The sequence below is a fragment of the Arachis hypogaea genome, chromosome 14 (genome assembly GCF_003086295.3).
Source record: "Arachis hypogaea cultivar Tifrunner chromosome 14, arahy.Tifrunner.gnm2.J5K5, whole genome shotgun sequence".
Classification (NCBI taxonomy): domain Eukaryota; kingdom Viridiplantae; phylum Streptophyta; class Magnoliopsida; order Fabales; family Fabaceae; genus Arachis; species Arachis hypogaea.
This window is the reverse complement of record NC_092049.1, coordinates 125,387,239-125,412,650: the sequence shown is the minus strand read 5'-3', so window position 1 is coordinate 125,412,650 and position 25,412 is coordinate 125,387,239. Positions and strand designations below refer to the sequence as shown.

The window sequence follows — 25,412 nt, the reverse complement described above, 5'->3', positions numbered from 1 at the left end:
CCTCTAGTTCACCATCCTCCTCTTCCGGTGTAGTTTTTTTATCATCAAACTTGGCTTCCTCCTCTTCGTCGCCATCAACCCCGTCGTCTTCTTGAAGATCGCCATCCTCTGGTTGTAATGCATTGGCATGTAGAACAAGGTTGATGATGTCATCATCCATAATAGCTGAGCTAAGGTAATCCGCTCACTAGTATCAAGCACCATTTTCGAAGGAGTTGGGTCATCAATCTGGTATAAGGCTCTTGGCCCTCTGTCCTATCATCAAACTCAATGCGGCCTTTTGGCTTATTCTTAACTACAACCATCCAACTAGACTTGCATGAACTCGGATAAGGCAAATAGTATACCTGTCGTGTATTTTGAGGTAGAATAAAAGGATCGTAGTACCTATACTTTCTGGCTAAATTAACTTCAGTGATATCGTAGTCCTTGTACTTTCGTCTTTCTTCTCGCGAACTTGGATCATACTATTCACATTTAAACACGCACAGCTTGTGTAAGACCGCAGATTTTCAGAAATTATATTATAATATTTATTTATGATTTTAAAGGAAAATAAATTAATCTAATTATCTCTAATTTATATTGAATTAGTATTATTTAAAAATAATTTATAAGTTGATAATTAAATGGTATTTTAAAGATAATTATTGTTGGGTTAAATTTGGATTTAAATTATTACCCTCTCTTTAATTTTTATTAAAATTTCTATACTACCTTAACCCTAAAATCTCCAGTTTCACACACAAACCCTAATTCCCAAACTTAGCCTAACAAAACCCTAATACACACAACCACATACTCCCTTATTACTCCCTCATTAGCATCGCCACCCCACCCCCCTTTCACCCTCTCAAACGCAACACACATAACCCACACTCCTTCCCTCATGCACCCACACACTATGAACAGAGAAGAGAATGGGAGAAGGAAGAAGAGAGGAAGGGGAAGGGGAGGTCGATGCCAGCTTGGTGCCGTTGCCGCCATCGCGGATGTCGACGCCATTGCCGAAGCTCCCTGTGATGCAGTCGATCTACTGTCATCACCGCTATGTTCAGGGCCATCGCCGAGGAACCCGCACGAGAGAGAAGGAGCTGCTACCATTGAAAACGCGAGGAAGGAGAGGAGCTGTCACTGCCGTCGTGCTTTATTGCTACCAGCTCCATCGCGTCTGCATGCTATCACTGGAGGGATCTTCATCGCTGCTGTTGTTGACACGTGAAGGGGAGGATGAGCTCGTCCTCTCCGCTTCTGCTGCTGTCGAAGCCAGGCTCGTCGCCGTCACCACCCGCGAAGCTGAGGGGAAGCCGCTATGGCTGGAGGAGAAATCAGCCACGCCATCGCGCCTCTGTCGCCAAAAACAACGCTGTTGTGGCCGGAAAGCACTGGCAAAACTGGCTGAGTTAGAGCTACTACCACTGGTAAGGGTGTTCTTGCTTCTGGTTTCCATTCTTTCGATTTTCGGGATGTTGTTGTCACTATGTTGTTGCTGCAGTTGTCGCTGAGGTTTTCTGTCATCACTAGAGCTCTTTTAGTTTGTTCTTTGGTTCTTCTCTGAATACAGTAAGTCACTCTTGTCCCAAAATTCTTACCATTGTTATTTTGTTTTAAGTTATTGAGTTTTACGCGATGTTAATATCTCAAGGTTGAGTTATTGTGACTGCATGCGGTATTTGATAGCTATTGCTACCACGATAGCGGTCGGAATTGTTGTTGCTGCTATGAACTGAAAGAAAAAGGGGGTTCGTTGTGTTTAATGATCACCGAGTTCAATGATTTGAGGTAAGGGCTCTTTCTTAAAACCCATATTATTTCTAGAAATTGTTATAACTCGATTTTGAAATAAAAAATATGTTTTTGTGGTTATGTGAGTCTTATGGGTTAAACTGAATGGTTTTGGATGGATGTGATTGTCATCTGATTTATTTATTGATTAATTAAAAAGGCTGAATATTCTGATTTGTTGATTGAGTTTGTTGAGTTGGTTGCTATTGAACTGGTTGCCTGATAATGCTATGTTTGTTATGGGATTGAATTATGCTGAGTAATTGATAAAGTTGGGGTTTAATGATTAAATTGATTTCTTGAAATTAGTTTCTGGATTGTGATAAAATAATTATCAAGTGTTTGAACGTGTTTTGATCATTGCGGCTGAATTATTGTGATTGATGAGATTGGTTGTTTAAATTCTGGATTTTTGTTAATTTTCTTGAGTTGGTTTGGTGTTGTTGTGATAATGATTTATTAAAAATGATTTGAGATTTGGAAATGGTTTGATTTTGAAAATGGTTGAGAATAGTTTGAGAAATAGGTTGGTTGGGACCCGAAGAGGGTGGAAAATTCCGAGTTTTAATGGAGATACTGCCGAAATTTTATGAGAAGTTGGAAGTTTCATTTTGGATAATTTGATTAAAGAACTATTTTATTTGATTTTGATTTTTACTAAAGAATGGAGTATAAGGCATTTAGCGAATTTTAAAGTATTATTGAAAAGTAAGTGATTATGTTTAAATTAAGATTTATAATTGGAAATTAAAAATGATTTGAATTTTTTGGAGAAGAGTTTTCCTTTAAACTTAAAAAGAAGTGAAGTTGATTTGAGGAGTATGAGAACCATTTTGAAATCTTTGAGGATATAACAAATTAAACTGAGTAATTTTTCCAATAAGAATCTTGTTAAATATAATACGATTAAAGAAAGTATGTGATATTAATTGATTGCCTGGTAAGGACGGTGGTACTATCCCATTTGCTCAGTGCATTGTGGATTCATGGGGATGGTGATTTTATCCTCTCCACGATGAGGATGGTGGTGTCATCCCACTCACGGTTTGAGGACGGCTATCCTTGTGATAAATATAAATATAAAGACTTATGACTTTGATTATGATTGAGTTTGATTATGATTCTGAGCATGATTGACTGTGAATATTATTGAAATGTGATTACTGAATTGGCAAGGACGGTGGTTTGTCTCGCTTGCGTGGCAAGGTCTATGTGTTATCCCGCTTGCGTGATATGATTTTGAACGCAATCTCGTGAGGACGGTGATATGTAACACTCACTTGAGATGTTGTGCATACGGCTCAGTGGGGATGACGATACGTAACGCCCACTTGAAACCTTTTTGGCACCTACACTAGGCAAGGACAGAGGTCTCATCTCACTTGTCCAAATGGTTTCGGTGTAACAGTGGAGACGGTGATACGTAATGCCCACTTTTTCTCGGATGAAAGGTGAGACGACACTCTCCGTTGATGTGAGATGGCACACTCCTTTGTTTGGCACGGTTTATACCTCTAGAAGAAGGTGAGACAACACTCTCCGTTGAGATAATGGTAATATGATTTGTAGAATTCTTCCTAGAGATGTTCACCAAGAGACCGATCCGGGGTGTCAACCAAATTTTGAGTCGGGTTTGGCAAATAACCGACACGTGAGCTCATGGCCACTAGAACAGGCATGTATCATACTGCATTTGTTTGAATTTGCTTGGGTCTACATAATTACTTAGTTTACCTAATTGAATATTCTACTAATTGCTAATTGTACTACTTGTCATAATTGCTCTCTATGTGTGATTGTTCAACTGTCTGTGTGATTATGATTCGCTGGCTCGGTTTATGGTGGTTTTGAGTGTTGATTTAATTGTGTTGAGCCAGAGGCCATGATTTGATTATGTGTTGGGCCGGAGACTGTGGTTGATTATGCTTTGGACCGGAGACCGTGAATGGATGAATTAATGGTAAGTAGTGATATATTATGGAATACTTTGTAAGTGAAATTTGTATAAGTAAAATATGAATATGAATTTTTGGTTTATTAGTTATTGTGATTTGAAAAGACCCATAAGACGAGCGATAATCACTACGGTTGAAACCGATCTTCCTTTTATATATATATATATATATATATATATATATATATATATATATATATATATATATATATATATATATATATCCTCTTGTGACAATTTTTAAAACTCCTCTGGTGAAACTGTTTGATTAGGTTATCACCCCCTATAGCTCTCTATTTTTTAGGAAATGGACGAGAAAGACTATGAAGATTTTGTTAAGCTGCGCTATATCTGTTTTAATGCCTTAGTTATTATTTTTTTTCTCTATTATTATTATTATATATTGTAAAGAGGGATAGGAGTTGTAATAAAATATGTATGAATTTGGAATGTAACTTGTACGAAGGTTTCTTTGATATATATATATATATATGATGTGCTGTGGTTGAAGTGTATGTATGTATGATTATGTAATGAAAGAAAAGAAAAAGTATTTTCAATTTTCCACACGAAGAAATTACAGTTTTCCGTTTAAAGGCTCCTATTATGTAAAGATATATTTAAAGTCATTGTAATACTTCTCGCTATCAGAGTGGCACAGCCAAAAGCGTAACGTTCTGGTAGTAAGGGTGTTACAGCTTGTATGTAGTATAATAGAAATACTCTAATTCAATTATGTTGTGCAACACACCAAACTAATCAGAATGAACCCCGCCTGAATCCCCATAAACTCAAACTCCGGTGTTATCTATTTTCTTTCCAATTGACCACTGTAAAGAATGGAACCAATATCCATTAACATTGTATATTGGGTAGCTAGTGCCCTTGTTCATTGGGCCCAACTAAGTGCAACTAGTTCCAAATTTGTTGTGTCAGTTAGATACACACTAACGTATTCTTTGAACCAATGTGGGAAACTGTTCAATAAGGTATCAGGATTTGCCTCTTGGAATAACCTATATGATAGAATAGGAGTTAGAAGTTTTGATTAGATTAAAAAGTTAGTATCTTACAGATTGCAATATTTATGAAGACTTAAAAAACCCACATGAGGTAGGGTGAAATCTGGTCACAGTTAAGCAACACTTGTAGGTATGCGACATCAATTTTCTTCTGCTCCAACCAGTAATCATTGTCCGCACCCATTGCAGCCCCTTCGAGAGCAAAGATTGGATACGTTGTTCGACTTGATGAGGATTCTCCCTTCCCATCATTTCTTACAACCCTTGTTCTACATGACTCAATATGAAGCTGAAAATAGTATGAGCGAAATGCGAATGTTTTCTTAGCTAAGAATGTTTCGCATATGCTGCTCTCAATCCGAGCTTTGTTCTTCACGGTGCACTTGAATGAACCAATCATCCTCTCAAATGATACATCCACCGAAATTGGACCGGACCACATAGTATTGCTTCGTACAGTAGGTGGACTGCTAAGTGTTCCATAATATCAAAAAAATAGAGGAAATATCCTCTCTAGCTTACAAAGTATGATGGAAATGTTCCTGTCTATGACTGTGACATCATTAATGTTAAGTTTCGTAGAACATAACTCCCTAAAGAATTCACTTATTTCTGTGAGGGGTTTCCAGATGTTGGTTGAAAGTTCTCTGAACACGACAGGAAGCAAAGACTCCATGAAAACGTGGCAATTATGACTCTTTAACCCAACAAGCTGACCCTGTGATACGTTTGTACACCTGCTCAAGTTAGAAGCGTAACCATCAAGAAACCTTAATAATCTTATCCACTTACAAATACTTTGTCTCTGGTCCTTCGTTAGAGCGTATACCGCCTTTGGTTTAGGCCACCTCCCGTTATCAAGTCTCTTTAAATGCAAATCTGACTGACTGCAAATGTCCACCAAGTCTAACCTAGCGTTATTGTTATCCTTTGATCGCTTATCGTCCATTATTGTGTGCATGATGTTATCAAACACGTTTTTCTCAATGTGCATCACATCAAGACAATGTTGAACCAAGTTGTCATTCCAATAAGGCAAATCCCAAAATATACTCTATTTAGTCTAATTATACTCCTTGCCATATCTCGGAGGTCTCATACCTGTCCCGTTATCGACGATCCTTGGCATTCTACTAACACGATGCCAAACTTGCCTACTAGCCAACCTCACGGGTGCCCTTTGGTGTCAGTTGTATTCTTTTTGAACAAGTTCTTGTTGCGCCGAAAAGGATTATCCATGTCGAAGAATTTTCAATGGCAATCAAACCACGTGTTCTTACCGTCATTCATCAACCAAAATGCTTTTGTATCCTCCATGCAAATGTGACATGCCATTCTGTCCTGAGTGGATCAACCTGACAATATCCCGTATGTAGAAAAGTCGTTAATGGCCTACATTAATGCAGCACACAGTTAGAAGTTTGTCTTCGTCAAAATATTATACATTTTTACCCCATGGGTCCTCAACTCATCCACCAAGGGCTGCAAGTAGACATATATTTTGTCTTTTGGATTGCTGGAACTACATATGATGTAAGTCAGGAACATGTATGAGTCCTTCATGCACATTTCGAAACTCAGGTTATAAAGTGTAATCACTACAGGCCAACAAAAATACACATTACCAAAATTGGAATTTGGTGCGAACTCGTCAGAGCACAAAGCTAGTCTAACATTTCTCGGCTTGCTCTTAAATATAGGATGGACCCGATCAAAATACTTTCAGGCTTTTGTGTGACGGATGCATCATGATTCCATCATCTCTCTTGTTGTTACTATGCTAGGTCATGTGAGGGGCCGAACTCATTGATGCATACAATCATTTCAGAATAGGAATTAAGGGCAGATAATAGTGCATCCATTTCATTAAGGGTACCCAAATTATAATGTTAGCTGTAGTTGTTGGTTTTTTTTGATATTTCATTCTCCCCAAATTCTAATTTGGTAATTGAATTATTCATTGATTGCAGACCATTGATAAAAGATGGTGTGATTTTTTTGTTTGGACAAATGTCAGGCAAGAGGCTGTGCTTGCAAAATCAGAAATTGTTAGTTACAATGATAACTAGAAGATGAACTTTGGTTGGAGGCTGAAAAAGTTAGAATCTAATATTAGGAGTCAAAAGTTTATGATCTAATTATTATTTCTGATTGTTTCTGTAATGCTATTGTTCTTACTAGTGGTATTTTGTATACTTTGAACTCAATGTTAAGTAATAATGCGATTGAAATTTGGTATATGTATAATATTTTCATGAATGAAAAAAAGTTGCTGCACATCTAACTGTGTTATCCAATCTTTTCTAGATATTCAATGTTTTTATCAAATGATAAAGGTAACCTGAATATATAGCAATAGAAAAATATAGTAATTATTTTAATAATGCAAACAAAGTTATCATTCATAAGTTTTAATTAGATTACAAAGCCATAAACAAAGTACTGCTAACAAAATAAACATAACAATAGGTTTGGTAACAAATCAGCCATAAACATAAAGTTATCCTAACAAAAGAAAGGGCTACAAAATATAAACGAAAGTCATGAGATTTTTTTTTGCAAACTATCAAATTACCCTATACGAAATAACTCCCAACAAAAATGCATGTTAGACAAAAGTCATCAATTTTTTTTCTATGTGCCTTGAATTCTGGGGTGGGAACAAATTTCAAGAATTTGGCAAGTCTTGCAGCTGTTCCTGAGCTAGCACCTTGTATGGGATTAATTGGGATAGGGGCAGAAGTTGGTGGTGGAGATGATCTTCTCTTTGGTGGCAATTTATCTAGTCTTAAGTTAGTGAGAAATTTTGAATTAGTAAGAGATTTTTGGCTTAGTTTGAGGTATTAAATTAGTAGGAAGCATTAGATTAATAGGAGCCTTTGGGTTCTCCATAGTGTTCATAGGCTTTGGCTTGTTTTGGGGGATTGATAAGTGGGATTTTTTGTTTTGTCATTAAGAGTGACTATAACACCTTGTCCTTTTGCAACATCCACTCCTTTATTATCCGTGCATACATTAGTCTCCTGATCTTGTAAATAATCTGGAGATGACACCCCATGCTCAAAATATACATCCATCAATCCCTTATTCTTTTAAGCAAGGAAGCACATCTCTCTAAGTTCGTTGTTATTGTTTAGATTCCTCAATTCGGTTTGCAAAGTCCTCCTAAGTACTAGCCACCAACAATGATGCATCTTGTCATAGCCTAACTCCTTGTAATAATTCCTTATGAAGAAACATCTAAGGTATCCTCATCCAGATCATTCAGACAAGTTATGTTATCAGGGGCATACTTCAACATCCCTTCATCATCTTTCTCAAATTTTTCTCTATAATAAAGCATTATATCCAATAACACATCCATCTGCACCAACAAATCAAAACCATTAGATAACACATTATCATAAAAAAGTACTGCAACATCATTCAACAACTACATCATATAAAAAACTTATAAATTAAAATCACAACTTTTCATCACTACCGTACATTAACCCAATAATAAAAAAATCTTTGTTTCATTGCCAAAAAACAAAGCATAACACACTAAATCCTATGGCTTAACAAAAATCTTTAGATAAAAACTTTTAAAATAATGCAGCCATGAAAACTCTAGGACAACCCAACACACTAACAATAATGCAATGATAAACCTTCATCATGTATTGATTTATAAAAAAAATTCGAAAATTATTTCAAACAACACATACCTTCAACGACGCAGAAAACAAAGAAACCACTTGCCTCTAAACTCTCCCCATGAACACTAAATCCTTCAGACGCGAAGTTTTTTTTACAACACTCACACAAAAAAACCAAGTTAACGTGGTGCCATTTGTAACGATTTAACTTCCAGCACGTTATAATCGTACCAGAAGACATGACCAACCTAATTTCTTTATTTTCTATTTAATATTGAGCATTTACGCATTAATCTGTCGATAGTTTTTCTAAAAAGTTACAATTTTTTCATCAAGAACAAATAACACATATTCACGTACTTAATATTAATGATACATTATAGTCGTATATACAAAATCAATTACAAAACCTATCCCTTTGAATAAAACTTCAACGAATAAGTCGAGGAAAAAATAAATTCTAACAACTCAACTTGCAAACAAATTCTTCTATGCTTCTGCAGCTTTATAATTAGCCTTTGTATTTATAAGAGAAAGGGATGGAAAAAGGGACTAAGAACTGGGGAGTCCTTAGTATGGTCGGGGTGGATAATTATGTTCATTTTATTATTATTAGCCAACAACAACAAGCAACAAAATACATTCAACTTAACAAATAAAGAACACAGAAGTCAAACAATCATAAAGCACATGCAAAGCACCCACACGTATACATAGAAAGTACATCACAGAGAAATATGCGCAAACAAGTATGATGTATGTCTATTCCTAGTGCAGATAATGAGCTCATTTGTCGGTTACATACCCGTTTCCGACAATATTCGGTAATCACATCCGAATACGGCTTTTCAATTGGCATACCCATTGTACACACCCACTGTCAATACAGGGTGGCTTTCCCTCGCCGACATATACATGATATACCTCTATGAACACCCCTTGTCCTCACAGGCTGCAGCACCAGGCCGAAAGTATGTATAACAAAACCTCTGTGAACACCTCCTGTCGTCACAGGCTGCGACCTTAGGCCAAAAGTTTTCTAGAAAGCAAATTTCGGTGGTTGCACCACCATCTATCTGATTGTCCTTCTGTAGCAGATTCTCGCATAATCTTTTTCATTATTCACCATCAATTACTCTTTTTATCTTTGCCATCTGCTCTCCTGTGATAGAGATTTCTTTAGTTAATACATCTTTTCTTTTCTTTTCTTTTCTATTTTCTGCTCTCCTATGGTAGAGGTTCGTTAAATTCTTTTAGTTTTTACTCTTTGCTCTCATGTGGCAGAGATTCCTTTAATCTTTTTCTTATCTTTTTCTTATTCTTTTACTTTCTTGTTTTCAATATTTTAAATTATCTTCACACTCTTCTCTCGCCTTTCCCTAATTGTCATGTAGAAGGAGAATCATCAGATTCTCAATTTAACTCTGTATTTCTAAGGCTTTTAAAAATTTTTATTATTTTATCTTTTTTTCTTATTTGATAAAAATAACAACTTTAATATAAATATACTAATAAAAATATACTAGTTAAATTAATACAAATAATAATATTATTTAAAGATTAATAATATTTAATATTTTATTTTAATATAAAAAAATTAGTTTGTAAGGCTTTATTCTTAATTTTTAAAAATTCCGTTTTAATTCTCAAGCTTGTTAAATATTTTACTTTTTAACCCAACAATTTATAAAATTATTAATTTAATTTCATATTTCTAGAAATAACCTTAAACTCTTATAAAATATCTGATTTACTCTGGAACTTTTACTTTTTATTCAAAATACCCTCAAAACTTATATAATTATTATTTTTAACCCTAATCTTTTATCAAATCATATTTTCATATTCGAAAATAATATTTGTGTTGGTGACAAACATTCTTTTCAAAACCAAAATCTTCTTTTGTGATTTTTTAAAATATTTGCTTGATTTTTTATCCGTTTTCGAGCTTTATGGTTACCGATTTTTCACAACTTTTAATTTAATCTTTCAACTACCAAATCACATCAAATATATCAATATTTCAAACTTAAAAACAGTCCAAAAACACCCACAACATATCCGTTTTGACAGTCTCAACAAAACCAAACATAAAGCACTAAATCAACAATATTTCATCAAAAAATTCTAAAACAAAATCATTCAATTTCAAGTCACAATCATCCAGTCAACAATCACACATCAAGAACACATTTAATTATTACAAAATTACCAGGTCCTACCTTTGTATGATAGCCACCAAACTGAAACACCAAAAAAGCTTTCTGAACGAGAAATCGAAGAAGAAAACGTCAAAATCGACTACTCCACCTCCGAGACTCCCACTTGGCCGAACCATGTATAGAAGATCAGCGACGTCACCGTTGATTTCTCCCAAACAAAAGTGACGTTAATGTGAAGAGGAGGAAGATACAAATATTTTAATCGGATTAGATTTTTAATGGAATTACGGAACTCAAGAAATCGAACTTGAAAAGTTACGGTTCAATGCAATCTCTCTCTCTCTCACGGTCTCTCCCTCTCTTTTCCCTCTTGTGTTAAGCTGAACGAGGAAAGAAAAATGAAGTAACGATGATATGGTAGCAAGGGAGGAGGCATGTGTCACGGTTTGGAGCTGATGAGTCAGCGATTCAAGTTATAAATATCTTAAACGAATAACGATAAATACTAGATATATTAAAATACAACTAATAATATATATATGAGTTACTAATATAAATGACATTAGTAACTTAAAGATAGAAGATATATAATAAAATATTAGCAAAGCTAAGTTCATTAAAGAATACCGATATATATCTACTCATACCAGCAGATTTTGAACTCGATAATAATATTATTAAACAAATTTTTATTTTAATTAAAGCAAATAAAAATAAAATATCAATAATAATAATAATAATAATAATAATAATAATAATAATAATAATAATAATTTATTAATAAATTATTATTATTATTATTATTTTTATTATTATTATATCTTTTCTCAAAATATCTCATTATAATAAAAATTATATAAAAATTATAATTAATTTAAACTCTGGTTACCATAAAATCAATGATGTATAATATTTTGTTATAACAAAATTATATAATAATCTTAATTAATCCAAATTCAAATGATAATAATTATAAAAATTAATTTAATTTTTGTAATTTAAAATAATTTTTAATAAATAGTTTAAACTAATAGAATAAATTATAATTAATTTAAACTTCAATAATTATAAAATTAATGTAATTATTTTAAAATATAAAATTTAAAACTTAATAAGATAAAACATAATTTATTCATATTTAGATTTTAAAAAAATACGGAATATTATACCATTGATGAGAGAAGGGGAAAATGAAGTCTGAGAGTGTTCAAATAAATATGGTGAAGGCAAACCGTTTTCATGAGTTTCAATGCAAGAAATGACGTCATTTTTCTTTTTATTGGGCGTAAAATGGTACTGCGTCATTTCACTTAACTCAAGCATGGCATAAGAGGTGCCACATCATCTCTTCGTTTGTTGATTATGCGTCGAAAAGAATAGAAGGACAACTATGGGTCTCGAAACAAAATATGAGAGATGTTTTTAGGAAATTTTGGAAGTCAGGAACGATAATAGGTAACGCATCTAATTTCAAGGATCACTTTGAGATTTAATCAATATATTGATGAGTAATTTTAGTGGTTGATTTTAATGTACAAATAATATATTTTTTTGGGTAATGTTAGGGAGAAAAAAAAACAGGCAGAACTTGCCTTATTTAACATTAATTAAATGTCGCAACATTTAATAAATACTAAATAAGACAAGTTATAATTGTTTTTAGCTTATTTTCTTTGGTTACCAAATATTTTCTTATTTTTTTATATTATATAGTAGCGGATAGCTAGATGTTAGTTTGTGATTTTCCATTACTGTAATTTTGCATAGTGGAAATGAGTTCTTTTCGGTTTTCTGTCTCATCTCTTCAACTTGATCATTGACTTTCAAATTAAATTTTATTATACTCGTTATCTAGGAGTATATTCCAAAGTCCGTGAAAGAAAAAATATAAGATCCAATAACTGATGTATAGCCACATATGTAAACATACATTGGATTTTCTATTTAAATTTTATTTTCAAAAATATTAAAAAGAAAAGATCCGCAGAATATCACCAAATTGTCGAGCTTCTTTAACAAGCTTTCTATTTCTTTCTATCGTTTTCTTCTGTTTTTATTTCTTTTAAATTACCTTTAGTATTTTCAAAGTACAAGCTTAATAGTTCATGACCCAAAAAATACCCTTAATAGTTCAACCTTTTTTTATTTAATATGTATACCAGAGGCGGAGCTTCATGTAGTAAAAGGAGGGCAATGACCCTTCCTAAACTTTAAAATTTTTATATAAATTACATATAAATTTTAGTTTAGTCTTTTTTAAAAATTTTATTTTATTTTATTTTATTATAAAATTAATTTTTATTTTCTCTAAAATTCAACCTAATTTCATCCCTATGATTATAACAAATATAAAGTTAGTTAAAAAAATAAATAAATTTTACAAGTTGTCTTAAATTCTTGTAAAATAAAAGCCACTATAATTAACAGAGTATATGCATAAATATCTTTAAAAAATTTTGTCAAACATTTTTATTATTAAAAAAATTTTATTATGCCAAAATTTTTGAATTTTATAAAAATAATATATATAAATTTTTTCATTCCACTTTTAAAAATTTATTTGTTCAAATAAAAACCAATTTGACTACAATAAAAATTTATGTCTTATTTTATAAAATTAAAAAATTTTAATGTAATAAATTTTTTAAAAACAAAAATGTCTGACACAAAATTCCGTAAAAAGCTATTCGAGTTACACTGGTAGTTAGTAGTTACCTTGTAATGCATTATCTCTTACAACACGTGTTAATATCATAAAACAATTTTCTTACACAAACTTCAGTTTAGTGAGGTTTTGATTAAGTGATTTGAAATTTAAACACGTTACAACAAAGATTAAAAAACATACAAAGTGAAATCACAGTTTTAACCCTCAGTTTTTCAAGGAAATCACAATTATTCAGCTCCAATCCAGTTCAACAGTTAAAATCTCACACTGTTGATTCCAAATGAATTCACTTTCCGCGATTCAAAATCCATTTTTCACTTCACCCTAATAATTTCCCTTCAGAAAAGTTTCCATCTTCGGCTTCAATTTCAATTAACCGTTTCTCTCAAAAACCATAAATTCTCACAAACCCCAATTTCATCTTTCTACAAGCACAAAAATTTGCCAGAAAAAAAAAGAATTTTCTCTGATGCAAAATACAAACGCTTCGCCGTCCTCTCCGGCCGCCGTGGACACGGCGCCGTTCCTCCTCCGAAGCCGCCGCTTCCTCCGGCGCACACCACCTCCACTTCGTACGGCGGCTCGTCTCTTCCGTCAGGCCTCAGGGCGGAGAATGATGCTCCGGGAACCATCCGTTCGGGTCCGGGAGGCGGCGGCGGCGGAGCTTGAGGGGCGGCAGAGCGACTGGGCCTACTCGAAACCGGTGGTGGTGGTGGACGTGCTTTGGAACCTGGCGGTTGCTCTTGTTGGCGCGGCGGTGCTGTGCGTCAGCACGAAAGAGGAGCCATGTGTTCCCTTGAGGGTGTGGATCGTAGGGTACTTGTTGCAAGGTTTGATTCATTCGCTGTGTGTTGTTGTGGAGTTCAATAAAAGAAGGAGAGTGCGGAGGAGCCAAGACGGTTCTACTTCTTCTAATGGTGGTGCTGATAGGGAATGGAGTTTCAGCTCTGAGAGCGATGATTTGGATTATGATAATGTTGAGCGCTTTCTGCACACTGATGATAACAGGTATACTTGGGGGAATTATTTTTATCCATTGTTAGTGTGTAGAAATTTAAATTCTGCATAACTGTATTTTGTTGCAATATATGTGTCCATTGTTAGTGTGTAGAAATTTAAATTCTGCATAACCCTAAACCAGTCCTAAGCTTGAATTGAAGAGGTTGTGAGGTTGTGTTTATGTATTAGGTAGTCGGATTCATGACATGGATAAATTATGCAATTGTGGATTTGCTTATAATGGTTTTTGAATTGCAATTCCTAGCTGTAATTGCTGCCTCAATATTGCTATTGCTGCAGTTTCATATGCGTTTTCCTGTAATTTTTTTGCATTGCAACACACTTATGATTGAGACCGAAATTTAGAACCAGAACATGGTCCTCCCAAGTGCAGTAACTGATACTGATAGGCGGAAGCTTCTTTGCTTTAGAGGTGACATTGTGAGAAGACTGTAGTAGATGTCACTGATATTGAGGGTCAATTAGTGTTTGCCGATTGTGTGTTAACTGTTAACCTCTTGGGGGATGGTTTAATTTCATGGTAAAGTGAAGTTTGTATTTGGGGTATGGAATGAGGCTATAGAAAGCTTGTGATAGACTGATAGGTGGTTAAGATTGATTGTCCAACCTTCTCTTGTGTTAACCTACAATCTGGTTCTTTCACCAACCGTCTATGCAAGGAGATGTGCACGTTGGTGACATAATATGCTGTTCATTATCATTCCCTAGTCACCCTCTCTTTTTCTTTTTCTATAATTCTTAGTCATCCTCTCTTCCTCTCCTCATAGTTTAATGACATCAAATCATTCTTTTAGTAAGTTTTATGCTTTTCTGTATTTTACATCCGAGGTTGCATAGTGAATGTGTTTTTTCTTACATTATTTGTAATTGTCTAATTGAAATGTCCATTGTTATGTCAGCATCACGAAGCATGTTGAGTCAGCAAATACCATGCTTTCATTTATATGGTGGGTCATTGGGTTCTATTGGGTAACTGCCGGTGGCCAGAATTTGACGAGGGACTCACCTCAGCTTTATTGGTTAGTCAAGTCTTGGAACTGTATATATCTGGTTAAAATCTTGTTTTTTCTATGAATTCATCCCATATTCTTCCATGCATATTTTGTGATGGTTGTGTATGTTGTATTTTGCAGGATCTGCATTACATTCCTTGCTTTTGACGTTGTGATTGTGCTGCTTTGTGTTGCTGTTGCATGTCTGATTGGTATTGCTGTTTGCTGTTGCCTGCCATGCATACTTGCTATCTTGTATGTTGTAGCAGATCAGGTAACTAAGCTCTTGTATTTGATTCTTTACTGGCTTTTATTTTCCTGAGATGCTTATATAATTAATTTAGTACTTTTAGTCTTTTATAATTTTATCTGCATCTGTTTATTTCCGAATGATAACGAGATTTACAAACTAGCTAGTGGTCAATAATGGTGTTTCTTTGAATTTTTCTGTTGCAATAAACTGTGTTGGGTATTGTTCTCTGAAAATTTGAAGGCTAAATTAGTCCTAGCACTCCAATTTTTTAAGTGTATTTTAGCCTGTGATTTCTTCATATTTGTGTTTTGGTCAATAATGACCTTTATAAATTGAAGAAGGGATTCACATCTTACATCTTTCCCATGCCTCTAGAGACAGTGCAATTCATGGAAGTTTAACTTTTAACGCACTGCAATTGGTTTCTCGCCAAATATTTTTTGTTAGCTCATATTTTAGTCACGAACTGGCATATCCTTCATATTTCACCATTTCCAACTTTAATCAGACTTACTTTGACCTTAATGTGGGGACAGGAAGGGGCAACCAAGGAAGAAATTGAGCAGTTGCCAAAATACAAGTTCAGAGTGATAAAGGAATCTAAGAAAGAAGATGATATTCCAGAATCTTCCAAAGGAATAATGATGCAATGCGACAGCGAAGCAACTGCCGAACATGCTATTGCCTTAGAAGATGCAGTAAGTCCCCTGCATATTGGCAAAATATAATCTAGTATAAAAATGGTCATGGCTTGAAACTGGCTGCCTATTTTTATATGTATTTGCATTTATCCATGTCTTGGTCCTGAAGCTTAATGATGAATACAAAGGGTTTTTCCACGCTTGTTTGTTTATTAATCATGAAGGGGTTGCTAAAAACAGTTATACTGTTGCTACTTATATTTTAAGCTTCTGTTGGTATGTTCCCCTTTTTATCCTGTTGGTATGTTGCTATACTTATATTTTATCCATGTCTTGTTTGCATTATGCGAATTGACACTTACCTTCCTTATAAATACGACACTGACAACGACGGTATTGTGTGTGATATTACTCAACTTTAGGAGTGGTTAGTGTAATTGGGCTTCAAATTACTTGTTTCAGTTTCCCAATTTTGCATTCCAAATAAAAACTTGAGCAACAAATCTTCATTTCTGACATAGGGACATTGATGTTTTTGTGGTAAAACATTACAGGAATGCTGCATCTGCCTTTCTGCCTATGATGATGGTGCTGAACTCAGAGAACTTCCATGCAACCACCATTTCCATTGCACGTGCATCGACAAATGGCTGCTTCTAAATGCCACCTGTCCTCTCTGCAAGTTAAACATTTTAAGGACTAGTAATCACCACCAAGAAGTTTGAACCAAGCCCTTCAATGAAGTTCATTAGGAGAAAACCAATCTGTTACATCCATCTCAGTGATGTATATTTCAGAGCTAACCATATTCCGAAACACTTTGTTTCTGAGTTTGTATAAAGAAGTTGAATTCTCCTTATTTATCTCATAATATATATGGCCATGAAGCTTGAATTGAAATATTAAAAAATCCGTGTATAAATGTTGGTCTCCTGTAATTTCACATTTGATAAATATAATAATATATATGCCATTTTCAAAAGTATACTCATGTGATAGGTTTTCTTCATACAATTCTAAATAATCTCTAGTCATAATTGGTGGTTTGGTGAAATCTCTTCTAAATTGCAGGTTACAGTATTTGAGGCTTTAATATTGCTACTAAATCAAAGCTTCCATTTTCAATTTTACTGTGGCAAACCAGCATATGATAGTCCCGTTTATTATGAGGTACGTTTGATGTTACAATAACAATAAGTTTTTTATACGGTTAATTTATTGATAAGTGATAAATTTCAGTGATAAATTTTTAAACGAAGTTTAGATATACTACAAATTAGTTTTAGATCTACCGACTTAGTGAACACCGTGAGGAAAAAATAACCTTTGTCCTCATACAATCATGTAGGTAGCAAGTGAGTAAACATTGTATATTGGTACATGACATTGAAAATGTTTTAGGTACGGTAAGGCTAGTCAATTTTTAATTCAAAACCGCCTCTGTGAATTGGGAATGGATTTTCTGGATGAGAAATTTTATTTGCTCATATTAAATGTAATTTTTTTATTATTAATGAGATATTTTTGTGGGCTCTATGTCATATTTTGAACATTCTCGAGAGCTTATCTTGCTCATCTATTAAAAAATAAACAAATAAATTCTCGGTCCTTATGAAATATTTATATTTTTTAGTTTTTATAATTTTTATTTTATTTTATTTTATGGGAGAAACTTCGTATCTTTTTGAGTCAGAAAAGAAAAAAGAAAATAGAGATTAGAGCTGAGAAAAGAGAAAGAAATAAAGGAAGCTGCAGGTATAAAAATGATGATGATTCAGGTAGAAAAGGTAAAACAATTAGAAAAGAAGTCATAATAAAAAAAGATCGTAAATAACTACTGTTTAGTAGAGAAGAGTAAAAATAATGAGAAAGAGACACAAGAAAAAAGTATTGTGAAATGTAAATTTTTTTTCTTCTTATTTTTTTAAATTTTTTCTATGTATTTTCTGTATTTTTTATATACTTTTTATTTGTTCTCTTTTTTATTATTATACTTAATATATATTTATCTTTACGTATTGAACTTTAGAACCAATTATTACTTTTATTATATATAATTATTTTTTATTTTAATTTATTCCTTAAATCAACATAACACCTATTAATAATAAAACAAAAATACTATTTGTATATTAAAATCAGCTACCAATGTATTTGTATATAAATATGTGTGGTTTAATTTATTTTTAATGTATATTTATATTTTAATATATATTTTATACTAGTAACTGACTTTGATGACTAATTTTAATGTACACGTAACATAACTCATAATAAAATATTATCAAACTATTTAAAAATACGATAAAAATATCCTACTAAAAAGATTGTAGATGCAATAATCTTGTTTTTTGTTAACAATAAAATATTATCAAACTATTTAAAAATACAATAAAAATATCCAACTAGGAAGATGGTAGCAAGCAATAGTCTAATTTCCAAAAGTAACAATGGTGAGTGGACAATAATAAAATGTAATGATGTGAATAAACTAATAAAGTACAAAAATTTTTAATTTATTATAAAAAAAATCTGCGTACATTTTTTAAAATAAAAAAAAATACTTAGTTTATAAGCAAAATAAATGGCTGTTAAAAGTAATTTTTTTAGTGCAACAAAATGCGTTCCAACAAAAAAAACACCAAGCCTTTGATAGAGTTGCTTAGAAAAAAAAATGCTAACTAGAAAATTAATAAATTTTAAATTATAATTTTAAATTTTTCAAAAAATAAAAATTAAAAAATTAATTAATATTAACTCATTTAAAATAAATTATTTATACTTATTCTAATCCGTATGTCAAGTACATATTATGATAGAGAAAAAATAATAAAAATTACTTTTTATAAATAATTGAATAATTATTACATAAGATGTGTCATTTTATTTTTATTAACTTAAATATTTCTCTTGGTTTCTCTTTTCTGCACCCAAAGGGCTTTGATCATAAAATAGGCCTATTTTTAAAGGCTAACACTACTTATTATTTTATTATATGATTGTGTTCAAGTCCTCTATTAAGTAGTCTCCTATCGTGTTTATAGGTTTCCGCAGAAATTGCTCAACGTCAATCCATGTCTGTGCTTCTTTGAATTGTAAGCATAATTGCCCCTAAAGTCAACCAAATTGAAAACTTTTCAAGATGGTTAGTTGAATGTAAATTACCAATTGGTTAGCAATTTCTTTTTTCTTCTTATAATTTAATCTCGAAATGTATGGTTAAAACCATATCAGAAAACGCGTTGAGGTGACAAAGTAATCGGATGGAAGAAGGTAGTATATATAACTGTATATGTAGGAAAAGTTTTTTTTTTTATTATTTGCATTTTAATTATAAATATAAATGTAGTTTGACTGTATCAAGTTTAGTTATAAATATATAAATCTAATTTGTATTATATTTTTTTATGATATTTTATTACAAATATGAATATAATGTTAGAATTTTTATTTTAATTGTGGTTCAATTTGTTAATATAGAAATTAGTTTGGGTAGTGTTGTAATTATTCATTATTATATTGACAGTTGGTCTGTTCTTTGATAGAAAGAACACGACTGTTCATCATAAACTTTATAAAATTTGGGTCCCCAATTCTGATTACAAGAACAAAAAAAAAAAAAAATACACCTTGATTCCATCTGGCTCTCTGTGATTCAAGAATTGAAAGTTCCAAATTAAATCAAAGAATTTATTGGCAATGGCTGGAGGTACGTAAATTACTGGTTTTATAAAGAAATCTAACATGTGATATCAGAGCAAAATTGTCTCTGCCTTGCCATTTAAAAATTTAATTACTGTGCATTATTTTGATAAATTATTTTCAAAAGAAAAATATATAGTATGAATTTTGAAATAAGTAAAAAAAATCATTGAAAATTAAAGTTGACGTAACATGAGAAGAGAGAATAATAAATAATATTCTCAGAAAGAATCTTCTAAATTTGTGTCGTAGTTGTTCTTCATAATAGTATAATTTTCCATGATTCCCATAAGTTTTCTTATTCTTGAATTAAAAAAAAAAAGAGAGAAGAAGAAAGGGAAGACGGTGGAAGAAAGAAGACAGAATAAACTTGTTTCAATGGATAAATTTTGTTTGTTATATAATATTAAATGCTTTCTACTTTTAGGTTTAAAGTTGTTGTGTTTCAAAATTTAAATTTTATTATAAAATTCAAATTTTGGTTGGAGTGAGGTTTGAACTTGAATCTTTTAAATATTGGCAAACTTGTTTCAATGGATGAATTTTGTTTGTTATATAATATTAAATGCTTTCTACTTTTAGGTTTAAAGTTGTTGTGTTTCAAAATTTAAATTTTATAAACAATGGATGAATTTTGTTTGTTATATAATATTAAATGTTTTCTACTTTTAGGTTTAAAGTTGTTGTGTTTCAAAATTTAAATTTTATTATAAAATTCAAATTTTGGTTGGAGTGAGGTTTGAACTTGAATCTTCTAAATTTTGGCAAAATATTTATCCACTAGATTATCTTCACTTTTGATATAATTCATGTTATTGAATTTATTTATTTAATGATTATATTTGCATGCAATATAAATTCTTCCGCTGCATATTATATTGTGATTAATATATGATTTATTGAGGAGTAACCACAGCATCCTTAATAATAATAATAATTATATTTAAAGAAATCACATAAATATTAATATGATATATTTGTAATTGTTGTGAACTATATAATAAACTTACCCACAGGAATTTATTATGTTATTCACATATAATTAGATTGAAATAGAAAATATTTTTTACTTCTTAATTAGCCTACAGGTATTAAGAAGTAGTATTTTATTTTCTAGTTTCAATACTTTAGTTCATATAGTGAATATTATGTGTGTTAAAATCTTTGCCCACAGGTAGATTTTAATGACACTATGATTTATATTTATTTTGATATGACTTGCATTGGCATGTATTATCATATATTATGGATTTTGATGTGCCTATTTAAAGTTGAGTAATGTTAGCATGATTTATTATTTGCAGCAGTAATGATATCTGAAACTGTATCTGAAGTTCATTTGTTAAGTGGTAACAACTATAAAGAATGGAAAGATAAGATTCTCTTTCACTTAGGGTGTGCAGACCTTGACTATGCTCTTCGTAGGGAAGAGCCTCCGACACCTACTGATGCTAGTTCTCAAGCCGAGGTAGCATTATACGAACGGTGGGAGAAATCCAACCGTTTAAGTATGATGTTCATTAAGTCTCGTATTTCAGCTAGTATCCGAGGTTCAATTCCTGATTGTAGGAATGTCAAGGATTATATGAAGGCTATTGATGAACAGTTTGAGTCTTTTAGTAAGGCACTTGCAAGCACCCTAATGGCACAATTGTCATCTATGAGGCTTACCAGCGTAAGAGGTCTGCGGGAACACATCATGAGGTTGAGAGACATTGCAGCACAACTGAAAGATTTAGAGGTTGAGATCTCTGACTCATTTCTGGTGCATCTTATTCTAAATTCTCTTCCTGCCCAGTACGGACCATTTAAGATTTCTTATAACACACATAAGGAAAAATGGTCCATTAATGAATTACTGGTGATGTGTGTGCAAGAGGAAGGAAGGCTAATTTAGGAACTTGGTGAAAGTGCACTATTAGTGACAAATGAGGGTAGTAAAAAGCAAGCTCATAAGAAGAAAGGAAAGGGTATTGTATCCCATCCTATGAAGAAAGAAGGTGCACGGTGTTTCTTTTGTAAAAAGAAAGGACACATAAAGAAGGAGTGCCCAAAATTTAAAGTTTGGCTTGAAAAGAAAGGTACTAACCTTTGTGATCTTATTCCTTTAGTGTGTTTTGAATCTAATTTTGTTGAAATATGTCATGACACTTGGTGGATTGATTCTGGTGCTGAAATTCATATTTCAAATACCATACAAGGTTTCATAAAGAAAAGAAAATTGATAGGAAGTGAACTGAGCATCTATATGGATAATCGGATGCGTTCACATGTGGAAGCTGTTGGAATATTTAGGATTGTATTAAGTACTGGTTGTATTTTAGATTTAGAAAGAACCTTTTATATTCCAGATTTTTCTAAAAATTTGATTTCTTTATCTAAGCTTGTAACAAGGATTATGTATAAATTTTTATGATGATTCTGTTGACATTATTAAAAATTCTAATATTATTGGACGTGGTACTTTAATTGGTGATTTATTTAAAGTCCATTTAGCTAATAATGTTCCATCTAGTCTTATGGTTATGCATGGTAATGGTATGAATGAAAAATCCTCCATGTTGTGGCACCGAAGGTTGGGACACATCTCCATTGAGAGAATAAAGAAATTAGTAAGTGATGGAGTTCTTGAAACTCTAGACTTTACTGATTTTGATACTTGTGTGGATTGCATTAAGGGAAAGCAAACCAAAAAGTCTCAAAAAGGTGCTAAGAGGAGTTCTGACATATTAGAAATAATTCACACTGACATATGTTGTCCTAATATGTCCTTAAGTGGTCAGAAATACTTCATCTCCTTTATTGATGATTATTCACGATATATGTATCTTTATATGCTTCATAATAAATATGAGGCATTGGACGCTTTTAAAGTTTATAAAGATGAAGTAGAGAAACAATGCGGAAAGAAACTTAAGATCGTGAGATCAGATAGAGGTGGAGAATTCTATGGGAGATATACTGAAAGTGGACAAGCACCTGGTCCATTTGCAAAGTATCTTCAAGAGCATGGTATTGTGGCACAATACACCATGCCTGACACACTAGATCAAAATGGTGTAGCTGAAAGAAGAAATAGGACTTTGCTGGATATGGTGAGGAGTATGCTTAACAACTCCAATCTTCCTTTATCCTTGTGGAGTGAAGCCCCTAAGACAGCTGCGTATATATTAAATAGAGTTTCAACAAAGGCAGTTTCTAAAACGCCATTTGAGCTATGGAAATGTTGGAAACCTAGTTTGAATCATATACGTATTTGGGGTTGTCCTGCTGAAGTTCGGGTTTATAATCCAACAAGAAAGGAAGTTGGACCCAAGGACGATAAGTGCCTATTTTATCGGCTATGCAGAAAAGTCTAAGGGTTACAGATTTTATTGTCCCTCCCATTCAAGTAAAATAGTTGAATCTAGAAATGCAAGGTTTTTAGAGCATGATGTGGAAAGTGGGAGAAATCATCCTCTTAAAGTTGTTGAGAATGATAATGTTTATCAAATCTCTCCATGTACAAGAATTTTTGTTCAATACAATGCCCATACAAATAGGGTCAATGTAGAACAACCTATTACTAATGTTCCACATCATGAAGATAATGTTCAAGTAGATTATATGGTGCAGGATCAAACTCTTCATAATGAAAATGTTGTTCAAGAACATATTGCTCAAGAGCAACTTCAAGAAGAGGGAGAACCTGTTATGCCACTACCTTTACAAGAGGTTGATGATGTAACATTAAGAAGATCAACAAGAATAAGAAAGCTTGCAATTTCTAGTGACTATGTAGTGTATCTTGCTGAGTCTGACTATGATGTTTGTGATGAAAATGACCCAACGACGTTTTCACAAGCAATGGAAAGTCGTAATTCCAATTTCTGGCTAGATGCTATGATGGATGAAATAAATTCTATGGCAGATAACCAAGTTTGGGATCTTGTAGAATTGCCTTATGGGGAAAAGGCCATTGGCTGTAAATGGGTATTTAAAACCAAGAAGGATTCATCAGGTAATATTGAGCGCTACAAGGCTCGACTTGTTGCCAAAGGATTTACTCAAAGGGAAGGAGTTGACTATAGGAAAACCTTTTTTCCTGTTTCAAAGAAAGACTCTTTCTGCATCATTATGGCATTGGTAGCACACTTTAACATGGAATTGCATCAAATGGATGTGAAAACGGCCTTCCTTAATGGAGATTTGGAAGAAGAGGTCTATATGAGACAACCCGAAGAGTTTATCTCAAGTGCTGGTAAGGAGTTAGTTTGCAAGCTTAAGAGAGCAATGTATGGTTTTAAGGAGGCTTCCCGACAGTAGTATTTGAAATTTCACAATATGATTTCTTCATTTGGATTCATTGAAAATATTTCTGATCAATGTATATATCACAAGGTTAGTGGGAGTAAGATCATATTTCTCATCTTATATGTAGATGATATTTTGCTTGCAACAAATGATTTAGGGTTGTTACATGAAGTGAAACAATTTCTCTCTAGACATTTTGATATGAAATATATGGGTGATGCATCTTATGTCATTGGCATAAAGATTCATAGAGATAAACATAAAGGAATTTTAGGTTTATCTCAAGAAGCCTATATTAATAAAGTTCTTGAGAAGTTTAAAATGCAAAATTGTTCACCAAGTGTTGCACCTATTGTGAAAGGTGACAAATTCTGCTTAGATCAATGTCCCAAAAATGAACTTGAAAAGAAACAGATGCAAAATATTTCTTATGCTTCAACTGCTGGAAGCCTAATGTATGCTCAGGTCTATACAAGACCTGACATTGCTTTTGCTGTTAGCATGTTAGGAAGATATCAAAGCAATCCAGGAATTATCCATTGGAGAGATACAAAGAAGGTCTTAAGGTACCTTCAAGGGACCAAGGACTTCATGCTTACATATAGACGAACCGACAATTTGAAAATTGTTGGATACTCAGATTCAGACTTGGCGAGATGTGTTGATTCTAGAAAGTCAACGTCAGGATACATCTTTATGCTTGCTGATGGAGCAGTATCTTGGAAGAGTGCAAAACAATCACTTGTAGCCACTTCTACCATGGAAGCCGAGTTTATTGCTTGTTTTGAGGCTACATCACAAGGTGTTTGGTTAAAGAATTTTATCTTTGGGCTTAAGATTATGGATTGTATCTCTAGGCCATTAAGAATATATTGTGACAATTCAGCTGCTGTATTTATGGCTAAGAATAATAGAAGTAGTAGTCGAAGTAAGCACATCGATATTAAGTACTTAGCCATTAAAGACCGAGTTAGGTCTAATGAGGTACAGATAGAGCATATTAGTACTAAACAGATGATAGCTGATCCTTTGACAAAAGGCATGCCACCAGGATTGTTTAAGGATCATGTTACTAGTATGGGTTTATATTCTGTAACGTCACTTATATGACTTATGTTATATTATATGACATATTTGGATGTGAAATTCCTATTATTGTTTGTTTTTCATTTGGTCAGTATATATGCGCATACATGATTGAGAATGACAAATAAAATTCAGTGAAGGACCTAGAATAAGCATTGGGCTTATTCCTACAGAAATACCACATGAAGAGTTT

General features: G+C 32.8%; 1 protein-coding gene across 1 annotated transcript; it reads left to right on the top strand.

Annotated features, from left to right (window-relative positions):
- Positions 1-13,349: 13,349 nt before the first annotated feature.
- LOC112744007 (E3 ubiquitin-protein ligase At1g63170) lies at positions 13,350-17,120 on the top strand. Its single transcript, XM_025793466.3, has 5 exons — positions 13,350-14,240; positions 15,152-15,271; positions 15,386-15,518; positions 16,034-16,195; positions 16,693-17,120. The coding sequence occupies exons 1-5, from the start codon at positions 13,702-13,704 to the stop codon at positions 16,861-16,863; spliced, it is 1,125 nt and encodes a 374-aa protein (XP_025649251.1). The 5' UTR covers positions 13,350-13,701; the 3' UTR covers positions 16,864-17,120.
- The last annotated feature ends 8,292 nt before the right edge of the window (positions 17,121-25,412 follow it).